General features: G+C 36.3%; 1 protein-coding gene across 3 annotated transcripts in view; it reads right to left on the minus strand.

Annotated features, from left to right (window-relative positions):
* Window positions 1-13,612, minus strand: part of ANO3 (anoctamin 3) — a 456,805-nt gene that overhangs the window by 277,756 nt on the left and 165,437 nt on the right. For all 3 annotated transcript variants that reach the window (XM_046014190.1, XM_046014191.1, XM_046014192.1), the window contains one exon: window positions 11,477-11,548. In XM_046014190.1, the coding sequence (XP_045870146.1) occupies window positions 11,477-11,548 (72 nt within the window). The remainder of the gene's footprint in view (window positions 1-11,476; window positions 11,549-13,612) is intronic.

A 13,612-nucleotide genomic window follows, 5' to 3' on the forward strand; every position in this document is an offset into this window, starting at 1 on the left:
TTTTTTTTTTTTTTTTCCCTCTATGGAAATGCCATGCCCCCAGCAGGTGCAGAGGCCATAGTCTTTCCATAGGGGGCTCCACCAATACTCCATGATGGTCCCATTCCAGACTCCCTGACAAACCCTGATTTCTTTGCCACACCCAAGTTCTTCAGGAAAGCTGGTTAGTGGTTTTTCTCTGATTCCCCATCATTCCTTTTTGGACTATTCTCCCAAAACTCCCACAACTGGGTACGTTCCCATTCCTATAATAAATCCCAATTCCATAATACTTACAGTGTATCTCATTCTGCTTTGCTCATTGAACCCTGATTGATAAAAAGAACAAAAAGAAGGAAGAGTAAAGCAAAACGGAAAAAAAAAATAATGCAGAGTATTTAGAGACCACATTGTAAGATTATAATCTAAAAAAATCATAAATAAAATGAAAAAAATTTTTCTCTGGTAGTCAGGGAATGATAAGTTAAAATAACAAGGTATATTTTTAGGCTCTTCACATTAGCAAAAATGGAAAGGAGCCATGATATCTATTTTTATAGAGGATGTTGGGAAAAGCATTCTTTCATACATTGCTTTGGAATCGTGAAGCATTACAGCTTATTTTAACCAATAATCCATCTCTTAGAAGTCTATTCCATTCAAACAAAGCAGCCATAAATAATGACCCGTAAATAATGATCCACATGTTTATTGCATCATTGGTCTTGGTAGCAAAATACTGGAACAAAGCTCATACCCAGCAATAGAGTAAATTATGGTTTATCCTACTAAGGCATCTATCTGATTAGTTGGACAGGAAGAAAATATACAGAAATCTATGTACTGGGCTGTTAACGTGGGTAGGTAGGTTAATACAACTGGATGGAAGAAGAGAGGGAGAGAAGGAAGCCTAAAAAGGGAAAAAGAAAAACAACTGTACATTCAAAAGCATGTGAATATCCACATGTATGCGTTTATGTAAAGTTGTGTATATGTATGGGTAAAACAAATTAAGCATTAAGGACAATCTCATAATCTGGCCCAATCTAATTTAATCCACCAGATTTCTCTGGACTTCCTAGGACAAACTCTAGGTCAGAATATATTCCTTGATCTGCTTCACAAAAACAGCCCAAAATACTTCTCTTTGTTTCCTCTTTGGAGAACACTCTCCATCTGCTGTTCATCAAGTTCTCCCAGGCCTAGTTGATGTGCCACCTCTTCCTTGAAGATACCAGCCCACATGAAGTCTCTTCTGAACTTGTTCATCCTTGCTAAATAATTTAGCACTTAATTATATAGGATCATGAATTATTCTGATTCTTTTGTGCCAGTTAGTCATGTCCCTAATGATTAATCCTATTCTCAGTTTTCTATTTCTCTTAACAGATGCATCACCAAATTGTACCTTTAGTGTAATGACTGTTATGTTTAGCATAATGCTTGGTATTTGGTTTCCAAACAGGGAGACGGTTAGAAAAGTATCCAGCCTTGACCTCAGAAGATCTCAGATACAATCTGTGCTCTGTTACTTCCTAAAGAATGTGTCTGAGTGTATTTTGTTTCTCTTAGCCTTAGTTCTGGTATCTATGGTCTCTGACATTTAACGTAAAACTTGAAAATAGCCTGGATTATGGAAAGAGTTCCTAGTTTAGGGTCAGCTAATCTGGCTTTGAGTCTGGACACTATAACGGTTTTTATCTCAGATAGCACTTAGCAATGATTGACTTGTGTCCCTGCATTCATGTGATTTTGGTCTGTCTATAGCTATGACACTTATAACCAGTATGAATGCCACCCCAACTGGCATACTTATGTGTATGAAAGGAGTCATTATTAATGATTACATTGGATGGGGTAACAGTTATAAATAAGGACTGTCTCTGGCAAACCAGAACTTACAGTAACCCCATCTAGAATAAATGCTTGAACCATAGGTCCCTCATTTGTTGGTAGCAGGAGATAGTTTTATTCTTTATTCACCCTTTCTGTTCTCACCCTGCCCCTAGTGGAGATGATAGGTCCTTAGTAAAACAGAATAGAGAGACAGAATATTGGTGTAACTCATCAGTCACTTGAAGAAGGACAGTTAATATTAACAGGGCTAAGTTTTGCTTATCTTGTCCCCTCTCAAAATTCTGAAGCTGATGAAACAGAGATTTGGGGTTTATTAACAAGGAACAAATCTGACTTTAGGGTCCTTTATTAGCTTTACCTAGTATTTTTTTTTTTTAAGGATTTGAAGGCACTGCCAACATTGTGAATTTAGAGATTTATAAAAATATTTGGATTTGTAACCTGGAAAAATTGAGGACATCTATTAAAACTGAACCTTGGTTATCACTTGTCAAGGGTCAAGTGGGACTGAAAAGTCAGTGTCTCCTCTCTAACTCTCTATCTCATCACATTTTTCCTGAAGTTGAAGTTCAGTTCCATTTGCCCTTCCCTTTGGGATATTGAGGACTGCCTGCCTAACTCATTCACTTGTCCTACTGAGACCCTAAATGATTTTTAGACATTCTGAACTTCAGGTGAACCTTGTTCCAGCAACTTGCAACCAACTCTTTCAGAGTGGTTCTGGGAGCAAAGAAGAAACACAAAAAGCTAGAAAAACTCAGGTTTGGGGAGGGAAAGAATAAGGACTAAAAAAGAGAGGACTCTAGCCATTTTTATGGACTGAATATAATGAAATTAGAAATAATATAAAATACAGAGTTTTTTACAGACTGATAACTAGATGGACTGCTTATCATCTGAATACCACAGGCAGGAATGATCATCACAGCTGTTTGTTTTTGTTTTTGTTCTTTTCTTTCTTTTTTTTTTAATAACATACTTATAAACCTGCCTAGAAATTATAAAAGGGATACAAAGATTACATATAAAATAAAAAGTAATACTTATTTAACTTGTAAAACTATTGGGATTAAAACCAGTAATAAGGGGATATGACTTATAAATAGCTTTACAGTGTTAAAAAGCTTGACGGTGATAATAATGATGATAGGTCTGTATTTATAAAGCAGGATTTTTGGTTTGGGAGGTTATTAGAAAACCCAAACAAAGTGTTTATTTTTTGCTTCTTATTATATTCATTGAACACCTTTTGTTAAAAATGGAGAAAAAACTCATTAAATTATTACCAGTAGGACTTGAATCAGTTTATCACTTATCTAACTTCCTTCTTGTGTTCCCTGATTCCTGAATCCTAAAGCAAGGAAGAGCCAAAATCTTTGAGCACCAGGTGGGATTGCAGCAAGACCACTGGAAGGTGGAGACACTAACATAGAGAAGTAGACAAAAACAAAAAGAAAGAGGGGAAGATCGCCAACTTCCATTCTCACGTATCATTCTAAGGGGTCATCTCATTTTCCTACATGGTATTCCTGAAAATCCATTTTTGGCAACAGGAATTTTGTATGCTGCCTCACTTACAATAATAATAGTATTAATAAGTAGAATAACAACAACTAACATTGAATGGGAGCTTAGTATGCCAAGCACTTATCTTAATCTTCATACTAGCCTCTTGAGATCAGTACTCTTATCTCAAATTTATAAATGAGGAAATTGAGGAACAGGGAAATTAAGGAATATACTCAAAATCCTGCAGTTAGGGAAATGCATAACCAAGATTTGAAAAACAAAAACAGTAATAGTGACTCTAAAGCTCATGTGGTTGACTGCCATACTCTGTTGGTGCAATAATCATCTCCAAAGCCATCTTCTAAGAGGGGACAAATGACCTGCTAGAGAGCTACTTCCATTTCAAGGAATCACTCAAATACTCTTCTGTTGATTAGCCCTTTCAGAATTTGCTGTGTGGACATTAAACTTTTGACTGAGGACCTGCAAATTGTTTTTCTATCTCTTTATGGACAGGCAGATGTTGCTTTTTATTATTAACATTTATATATCCTTCTCCCATTGAATTATTTATGTTCAGAAGAGAGCCCTTGGGGGCGCCTGGATGGCTCAGTGGGTTAAGTCTTTGCCTTCAGCTCAGGTCATGATCTCAGGGTCCTGGGATGGAGCCCCGCATTGGGCTCTCTGCTCAGTAGGGAGCCTGCTTCCCCCCACTCTCTCTCTACCTGCCTCTCTGCCTACTTGTGATCTCTCTGTCAAATAAATAAAATCTTTTAAAAAAAAAAGAAAGAAGAAGAGATCCCTTGAAGCCATGTTCTCTTTCTCCATATCTCTTTATTATATACTTCCTTTTTATTATATTATGAAATAACATGGTATTTTATGTAAAAACATACCTTTTTATTATAACTATAATGAGAACACTTATATTTCTATCACATTTTATAAATGATTTTACAACTCAATAATTCTTTCAGTACTCACACAAAAATCTAAGTTTGTGAAATGTGTATTATCACCTTCATTTTCTTCATTAAAAATATGACTACTTGCCAAGGTCACACTGCTATTATATGCTCCAGTCTGATCTGGTTCTTCTAATTCTGAACTTAATGTTCTTTTTCATTTTCTTCATGTACTTTCTCACCAGTATCTGTTGCAAAGGAGATCCACTACAATGTTGTGATGGATGAATGAATGAGCACATGTCCTAATAAAGGAAGGTCATTCCACTGCCTTTACATATACATATACAGATACAGATACATACACATACACATTTACATATATATATCTGTATGTATGTGTATATATAGAGAAATATATATAAAGAAAGCTAGCAGTTCTTTAAAGTATATATATATATATATATATACAGATATATATGTAAATGTAAATACATACAGATATATATGTATATAGTATATATGCATATGTATATAGTATATATAGATATATACGTATATGTATATAGTATATATAGATATATACGTATATGTATATATATATACTATATATCTGTATGTATGTATATATACATACATGTATGTATATACATACATATATACATACATGTATGCATATACATACATATATACATACATGTATATAAATTTAAATGTAAATACATACAGATATATATGTAAATAAATATATATATACTTTAATGAACTGCTAGCTTTCTTTTTTTATTCGCAGAATAGAAAGGGTAGGTGCTAAGATTGGGCTTTCCTAGGATGTTATTTAGGAATAAAGTTGTAAAAAGGAGCAACAATTTCTGGTTTGTAACAATGAAGATTACATTCTCCATCAATAATTTCAAATTAATTTGAGACAGAATTTCCTAAGAAAATGAAAGTAAACTATATTCCTTTGAAATTTCATCATCTACCATATCCAGAATAAGAGTTGTGTGCAGAGGGAAGCTTTTAATACATTAAGGGGAACATCTGGACCTTTATCCCAAAAGAATCATGTGAATCTCCCCACAGTTACTCACCTGGCTTTAAGAGAGGAAGAATATCAGTCTTTAGTGTGGGAGGCAATTACTAGGGAATCATGCATCTGCATATACACGCAAACACATACACTGTAGTTATGGACTTGGTTAATGATTTCTTCAGAACACATATAACAAAATCAGAAATTGCTACCTAAGGATCTCAGATTAATGTTATAATTCACATCAGAGAAAGTAATATAGTACTACACAAAGGTCTATATTAGTACCACTTTTTAAGGACAGATTATTGTGGAGTTAATTTTATCAACAATATTTTTGACAATCTACTCTTTAATCAGGCACTGTTCTAGGCACTGAGGGTAGTGATCAAAACAGAAAAACAAAACAAAATTTTTTCTCCCATGTATGTACACTCTGAAAAATAACACAAGATAGCATGTCAGATATGTCCTGTGAAGAAAAATAAGAGGTCTGGGGGTGGGACAGAGGCATGTAATTTTGAGTTTGATGGCCAGTGAAGGCCCACTCAGCATCCTACTGAAGAAGTGATGTTTGCACAAGTCCTGAAGGAGGGATGGCAGTAAGCGGTGGGCACGTCTGGGGAACCAGTGTTCCAGACAGAAGCCACAACAAAAGCCTAGAAGTGGGAGGAACCACAGGGAAGCCTTGAGGCCTGTGAGATCATCAGTAGGAGCTGAAATGAGGGGTGGTAACTGGGAGTGGCAGCTCATTTTAAGTAAGGTCTGTATGAGATAAAAGCTTTTGGAGGTTTTTTTTTTTGTTTTTTTTGTTTTTTTGTTTTTTTGTTTTTTTATTAAAGATGAATCTTGGATTGCGTGGCAGCTAGGACATAATTCTCATCAGCCTATTGCTGTCATTCTCTTCATTAGACTTAGGAGGCTTTTTTTTTTTAAGATTTTATTTATTTATTTGACAGAGAGAGATCACAAGTAGGCAGAGAGGCAGGCAGAGAGAGAGGAGGAAGCAGGCTCCCCGCAGAGCAGAGAGCCCGATGCGGGACTCGATCCCAGAACCCTGAGATCATGACCTGAGCCGAAGGCAGCGGCTTAATCCACTGAGCCACCCAGGCGCCCCGCTTTTGGAGGTTTTTGAGCAGAGCTGTGGTATTATCTGATTTAACTTGTAAAATAATTGCAGCCGCTCTGTCAAGAAGAGAATAGGTGAGGGGTGGGAGGAGGGAGGCAAGACTATAGCGGACACTAGTTGGAAGGTATTTCAATTTTCTGGGGAAGGGTAAGCTGACAGTCTTTTAGACCACAGTAGTAACAGTGAAGGTGATAAGCATTTGGGTTATGCATACATTTTTAAGACAGAGTCACAGGTGAGTTAACTCATCTATATGCAAAGTAAGAACTGTCAAGGAGGCTCTAAGGAATTTGTCCCGAGTAACTGGAACAACAGAATTGCAACAAAGTCTCTTGATGCAAACAAATGCAACATAAAATCTACCTTGTTAACAAAATTTTAAGTACATAATACTGTGCTGTTAACTATACCATAACTCTATCTCCAGAACTCAGTCAACTTGCAACTGAAGTTTTGTACCCCTTTGACCAACACCTTTTCGTTTTCATCTCCCCCCAGTCGGTGGTCACAACCATTCCACTGGCCATGAAAGGAAAAAAAAAAAAATAGGAGGTGGTGGATGAGTTTATGGCATTGATTGTGGTGATGGCTTCACAGGTGTATACATCCTCCAAATTCATCAAGTTGTATACATTAAGTGCAGCTTTTTATATGCCAATCATAACATAATAATTGTAGTTTGAAACAAAACAAGCTTAATGCAACAAAACATGGCTCTCACTCCCAAGAAAAAACAAATTAGTGAATACCCTGACTTGACACTAAGGAATATGTAAAAATTGATACAATGTACAGAGGATCGTTTCCATGGGGCTTCAGAAAGAGGCAAGAGGTCTTCTCTGACAGGCCTGGTTTGTGGTCACCTGGTTCTGAAGCCAGTAGAACTTGGAAGCCTAGGCTTTGCTAACAAGGAAACAGGTTAGCCCCAGGATGTCCATTTCTTGATTAGAAATGGTAACTCTTAGGGGGCCTGGGTGACTTAGTTGGTTACGCATCTGCCTTCAGGTCAGACCATGGTCTCAGGGTCCTGGGCTCCCTGCTTAACAGAGAATCATCTTCTCCTTCTCCCTCTGTCCCTCCCCCATCTTGTGTGCTCTGTCTCTCAAATAAATAAAATCTTAAAAAAAAGGAAACTATAAAATTTGCATATACTAGGAAGAAAAGATATACCATTTAATATTACAGGTGAATCTAAATATGACAAATTACTCACTTGTGATAAAAATAAGAACTTGGAATTTGGAATTCTTTTTAAAAATCCACTTAGAGTTGCCTAGTAAATTATCCTTCTCCTCGTTAGTCATTTATTTATCTACACATAGGATTTTGGTGACTTATCAATTAAAAATACTACTTCTTATACAGGTCTGAAGACAGACTAACAATATTCCTTTTCTAACACCACTTCTAGTTCTGATTTCCACAGTTGGAGATTTTGTGTGCCCTAATTTTTAGGATTTGCACCAATGTCTGTAAATGGTCCAGAGCTCTTTTTAGGAGACAGATTTGGTTCAAGTCCTAGTTCAGGCCCCTGTTAGGGAAGAGATGGCTAGACTACAGACAAGTTACTTCCCATGTCTGATCCTCATTCACTTAACCTGTATTTGATAGTAACCCTGGCCTCATAGTGTTGCTGGGAAGAGTCAACTCAGATAGAGTCGAACACAGTCCTTGACACATGGAAAAACTTGATAAATATCAGTTCCTGCTAATATTCTAATTGCCATTTAATTTTATCCCAAAGCCTGTTTTTAGTCATGTGATTCTTCATTGACTCATCATTTATCCTTGCCAGTTTCCATTCCACCTTCTTCTGGGTATGCAAAAACTTCTGATAATTTCCTATCCATATTACTTAATACAAGAAAGTTGTTTAGAGGCAAAATAGTGAATGATGTTAAGTACTACAGAAAGAATAGCAAACTTTATACCAGAAAAAAGCTGGCCTACTGATTGCTGAGAGGAATCTTAAGGTAACAGATTGATTTTTAGTTATAATCTCAGAAATCTGACTTTGACAGAAGGAAGCAGAACATTTTTCAAAGGTGGCAACCAAGTTCTCAGGATATATTAATAATAGCAATACAGCACTGGGAAAACTGTATAACCACATATAGATTAGGGAAATTAGACCCCTTTCTTACAACACTCACAAGAATTAACTCAAAGTGGATTAATTTAATCCACTTTAGTTAATTTAAAGTGGATTAAAGATGTAAATGGAAGACTCACAAGTGTAAAACTACTAGAAGAAAACATAGGGAAAATGTTCCTTGACTTTGGTCTTGACGACAATTTTTTGGATATGACAAAAAAAAAGTCACAAAGAGTGCCAGCAACAATAGTAAAAATAAACAAGGAGGACTAAATTAAACTAAAAGTCTTCTCAAGAGCCAAGGAACAATCAGCAAAAGAAAGGAAACCTACAGAATGGAAGAAAATGTTTCCAAACAACCTGAAAGGAGTTAATATTCAAAATATATAAGGAACTCCTACAAACTCAATAGCAAAAAAATTTATGATTAAAAACCAGATAAAGTACTTGAATAGACATTTTCTTTTTTTTTAAAGATTTTATTTATTTATTTGATAGACAGAGATCACAAGTAGGCAGAGACGCAGGCAGAGAGAGAGGGGAAAGCAGGCTCCCCACTGAGCAGAGAGCCCGATATGGGGCTCCATCCCTGGACCCTGAGATCATGACCTGAGCCGAAGGCAGAGGCTTAGCTCACTGAGCCACCCAGGCGCCCCTGAATAGACATTTTCTAAAGATGACATACAAATGGCTGAGTGCATGCTCAACATCACTAATCATTAGGGACATGCAAGTTGAAACCACAATGAGATATCACCTCATACCTGTTAGAAAGGCTATTATCAAAAAGACAAGAACTAACAAATGCTGGCAAGGTTGTAGAGGAAGAGGAACCCTTGTGAACTGTTGGTGGGAATGTAAATGAGCATAGCCACTATGAAATAATATGGAGGTTCCTGGGGACCTAATGTGTAGCATGGTGCCTATACTTAACAACACTGTATTATATTTTTGAAAGTTAAGAGAATGGATCTTAAAAATTATCACAACACACAAAAAGAAGTAAATATATAAAGGGCTGGAGGTGTTAACTAATCTGATTGTGGTAATCATTTCACAGTGTACACATGTCTTAAATCATTATACCTTAATACATAAATTACATAATTACATAAATTATATGTCAATATCTCAATAAGCCTGGAATAAATGATACCAATACAATACTAATAAAATTATTCTTAAGCCATGAAAATAATACTGCTTTGGGTACTGACAGTTATGGCATATATTCAGCATGTACATTTCCCAAAATACACACACTGGAAATTGGATTCTAATGCAAAGATTTCTGTCAAGCCTAGAATCAAGGAAAAGTAAGTGAGTTATACAGTTTGAAAGATTAGTAGCACTGAGTGTGAGAGCTCAATGTACCCATCGACACATGGTGCAGGGAGATATCTTGAGCCAGAGTAAATTCTTCCATTAAGAGTTCTCTAATAAGCATTGCCAATGTTTGCCTCTCTGTTTTCATGTTTGAACCATATACTTTCTGAGTGATCTATTCTCTAACCATGACAATTTAGTTAACTGTATTACTAATGCAGTTAACTAATTTTTAGATTAAAATTATTAATGATTAAAACTAATTATTAGTTAAACTAATAGCCTTGTTCTTTCTCTTTATGGCTGGATCTCAAGAAGAAGTTGATTGCTAAGTATGGTTTGCATTTATCTTCTTTAATCTATTATGTGTCAGTTTATTGCTAACTTTTAACTTTTTAAGGTTTTTGGGCAGTTTGCTGTTTTATGTTGATTGATGTTCATAAGGTCTTCCTCAAATTATGATGATGTTATATCCCATTAAATACATTCTAATTTGAAAATATCATTAGTCAACAATGCATGTAGTACACCTAACCTACCAAACTTCATAGCTTAGCCTAGCTTCTTAGCTTCATAGCTTCTTAGCTTCATAGCTAAGCTTCATAGCTAACACTAGCTTCTAGTGTTCTCAGAGCACTTACAGTTGGGCAAAGTCATTTAACACAAAGCCTATTTTATAATAAAGCTTTGGTGATCTCACGTAATTTATACTCTGAATACTCTACTGAAAGTGAAAAACAGAATGATGATATAGGTGCAGGATGATTTTAAGTATATCGGTTCTTTGCCCTCATGACTGTGTGGCTGGAAGCTGTGGCTGCTGCTGCCCAGAATCATAAGCCTATGTTATGCATATCACTAGCCAAGAAAGGATCAAAACTCAAAGCACAGTTTCTCTTGAATGTTTATCACTTTTGCACAATTGTGAAGCAGAACAGCTGTAAGTTAAACCATCGTAAGTCAGGTATGGCCTATATATATAAATTATAGACAACATAGATTCTATATAATCCACATTAAATACCTTACATCAAAAGTTATAAGTAAGTGAATATCAAATGGTTTGGCGGTAGCCTTGAGCTGATTAATTTATTAATACTTGCCAAGCAACTAATTTATAATGTGAACAATTTTTTCAAAGATTTATTTATTTATTTTTGGGAGAGAAAGAGAGAGGTGGGGGAGGAACAGATGGAGAGAATCTTCAAGCAGGCCCCCTGCTGAGTGCAGAGCAGGACAGGACTTGGGGCTTGATCTCAAGACCCATGAGATCATGACCTGAGCTGAAACCAAGAGACTGACACGTCACTGACTGAGCCACCCAGGCATATGATTCTTAAGTTAATTTCTTAAGAACAAGTGGTACAAAGGTTTTTGTATGTTAGATCTTGCATAAGACATTTACAAGTAAATGTAATTTCACGAGAAGCTTGGGATAAAACGAAGTAAATTACAGATATGAATGTGCTTTGCAAACTGCATGATAAGTTAAAGTGTCACATGAATAATTAATAACATGAATGTGATAATACGAATTAGTGTTAAATTTTCACTCCCGACAAAGACTCTGCAGTTGCTACTCCATTATACTGAAGAGCAAAGTTGGTGGGAGCACCTGAAAATCTACCCTCATAACTCACCTTTATGTTTGCCTTTGGCAGCCCACACACTCTTCTCCAGCCCACAACGAGATGAGCACAACTCTTGCAAGCCTGTAAGAGGGAACAAAAGAACAAGAAAAATTTTGCTTAGAAACTCAGTAGACCAGAAAGAGAATAGGAAATTATCATGAAAAAAGAGCTTTTCATGTTGACTATTTCTGCTGTAAAACTGCTATCTGGTATAGGTCAAATTAGTTAAAAAGAAGTGTGTAGGAAGATACAACTTTTTAGTAAATTGCATTAGAAACTAAGCAGGTGGGTAGGTCTATGTACTGTTATGCAAGCTGATTTAGCTGTCAATGCTGAAAAAGCTTAGAATGGCTAGATTTTCCAATTACTTTTTCCCTGGGTGAGTAATACCCTCTTCTAATATTGTGCCCTCCCAAACTCAAAAGCCGTATCTTTCTCTGTGTTCACTCTCTGCTTTTCTGTGCAACCAGACTAAATCACCAGAATTCCCTGACCATAACCTCTACTTCTTTGCCTCTGGAATTTTGGTCAACCTTTTTTCTGTGCCTAAAATGCCTTCTCTACCCACAAGATCAATGGGAAGTCTGCTCTGCTTTTGAAAGAAGACTCAGCTCCAATGGTGCTTTGACAGGCACTGCTCTCTTCTAAGTGACATGTCCATTTAGAAATAATCTCCCTTTAAATAAGCCTTCCTCCAGAAATGCTTCTAAGCCTCAAAAGATACCTATTGAATATAGTGGATCGTATATACTCAGAAATAGGAATTAATAATGACTACCTTGGAATAGTGTTGTAAACATTCAAGTTTGTGTATGTACAGCGGCATTTGTAATGTTAAGTTCTTAATTAAGTGCAGTAATTCCTTCATCTTTATCTGTATGCCTCCCTCATTAGACAATTGATTCCTTGAAGGTAGAATTCATTTGAATTCATTTCTTTATCCCTCACCCCATTCCCAGTTAACTAGTGTTTGGCACAGGCCCTTAAAATTAGTAAGCTTTTTTTTTTCCCAATAAAAATTGCCTAAGCTTATTCAATTAATATGTAGGAGTGATGTAATTTATAATAAAGAATCTATATTTGGGGGCACCTGGGTGGCTCAGTGGGTTAAAGCCTCTGCCTTCGGCTCGGGTCATGATTCCAGGGTCCTGGGATCGAGCCCCACATCAGGCTCTCTGCTCCGCAGGGAGCCTGCTTCCTCCTCTCTCTCTGCCTGCCTCTCTGCCTAGTTGTGATTTCTCTCTGTCAAATAAATAAAATATTTTTTAAAAAAAAGAAAAAAAAAAGAATCTATATTTGGTCTTTGTCCTGTTTCTGGTACAGAGCTTCTAAAATCCTTGGAGTTTCCTAAGTGATGAGAGCATAGACATATCTTTTGTTATGTTAATGAGATGACTTTTGGAAAGCACATAAGGAGGAGGGGCTCCTAGCCAGGACAGCCAACCAGGGGATTAGGATTGGAACTTCCAGTCCTACCCCCTGACCTCTGGGGAGGAGAGAGGCTACAGACAGAATTCAACTACTAATGGCCAGTGATTTCATCAATCATGCCTCCATAAAATCCCAAAAAGATGGAGTTCGGAGCACTTTAGGGTTGGAGAATACTTGGAGATTTGGTGAGAGCAGCACACCTGAGACAACATGGAAGCTCTGTTCTCCTTTTCACATCCCTTGCGCTATGCACCTCTTCCATTTGTCTGTTCCCGAGATATATTTTTTTTAAATAAAAGCTTTTTATTCTTTTTTTTTAAGAAGCAGTCATTATTTTATTTGTAGATTTTATCATGACTAAAAATTCCAAGACAGCATATTGAAGTACACCATAGTTAATGAAAGAGATTTACATAATGGATGGAAACATAATACACTATGAAAATCAATAGTTTTTCTACACACAGAAAATAAATGAAATGATCATGTAAGGGATAACTTAATATCAGAAATTTCAAATTCCAAACTTCATACCCTTGAGCTCAGAGAATAGAACAAAATTGTAGTTGCTGTAAGAAAAAAAGAACACAGTTTCATAAGGGATTTGAAAGTGAGAGAAAGAAAAAGAAAAAGAAGAGGCATGATGAAAAAGAGAGGAAAAAATTGATTAAAAAAAAAAAGACACATTTCAGGGCACCTGGGCACTCTGTTAAG

This window comes from Meles meles, chromosome 8 (assembly GCF_922984935.1).
Source record: "Meles meles chromosome 8, mMelMel3.1 paternal haplotype, whole genome shotgun sequence".
NCBI classification, from domain to species: Eukaryota; Metazoa; Chordata; class Mammalia; order Carnivora; family Mustelidae; genus Meles; species Meles meles.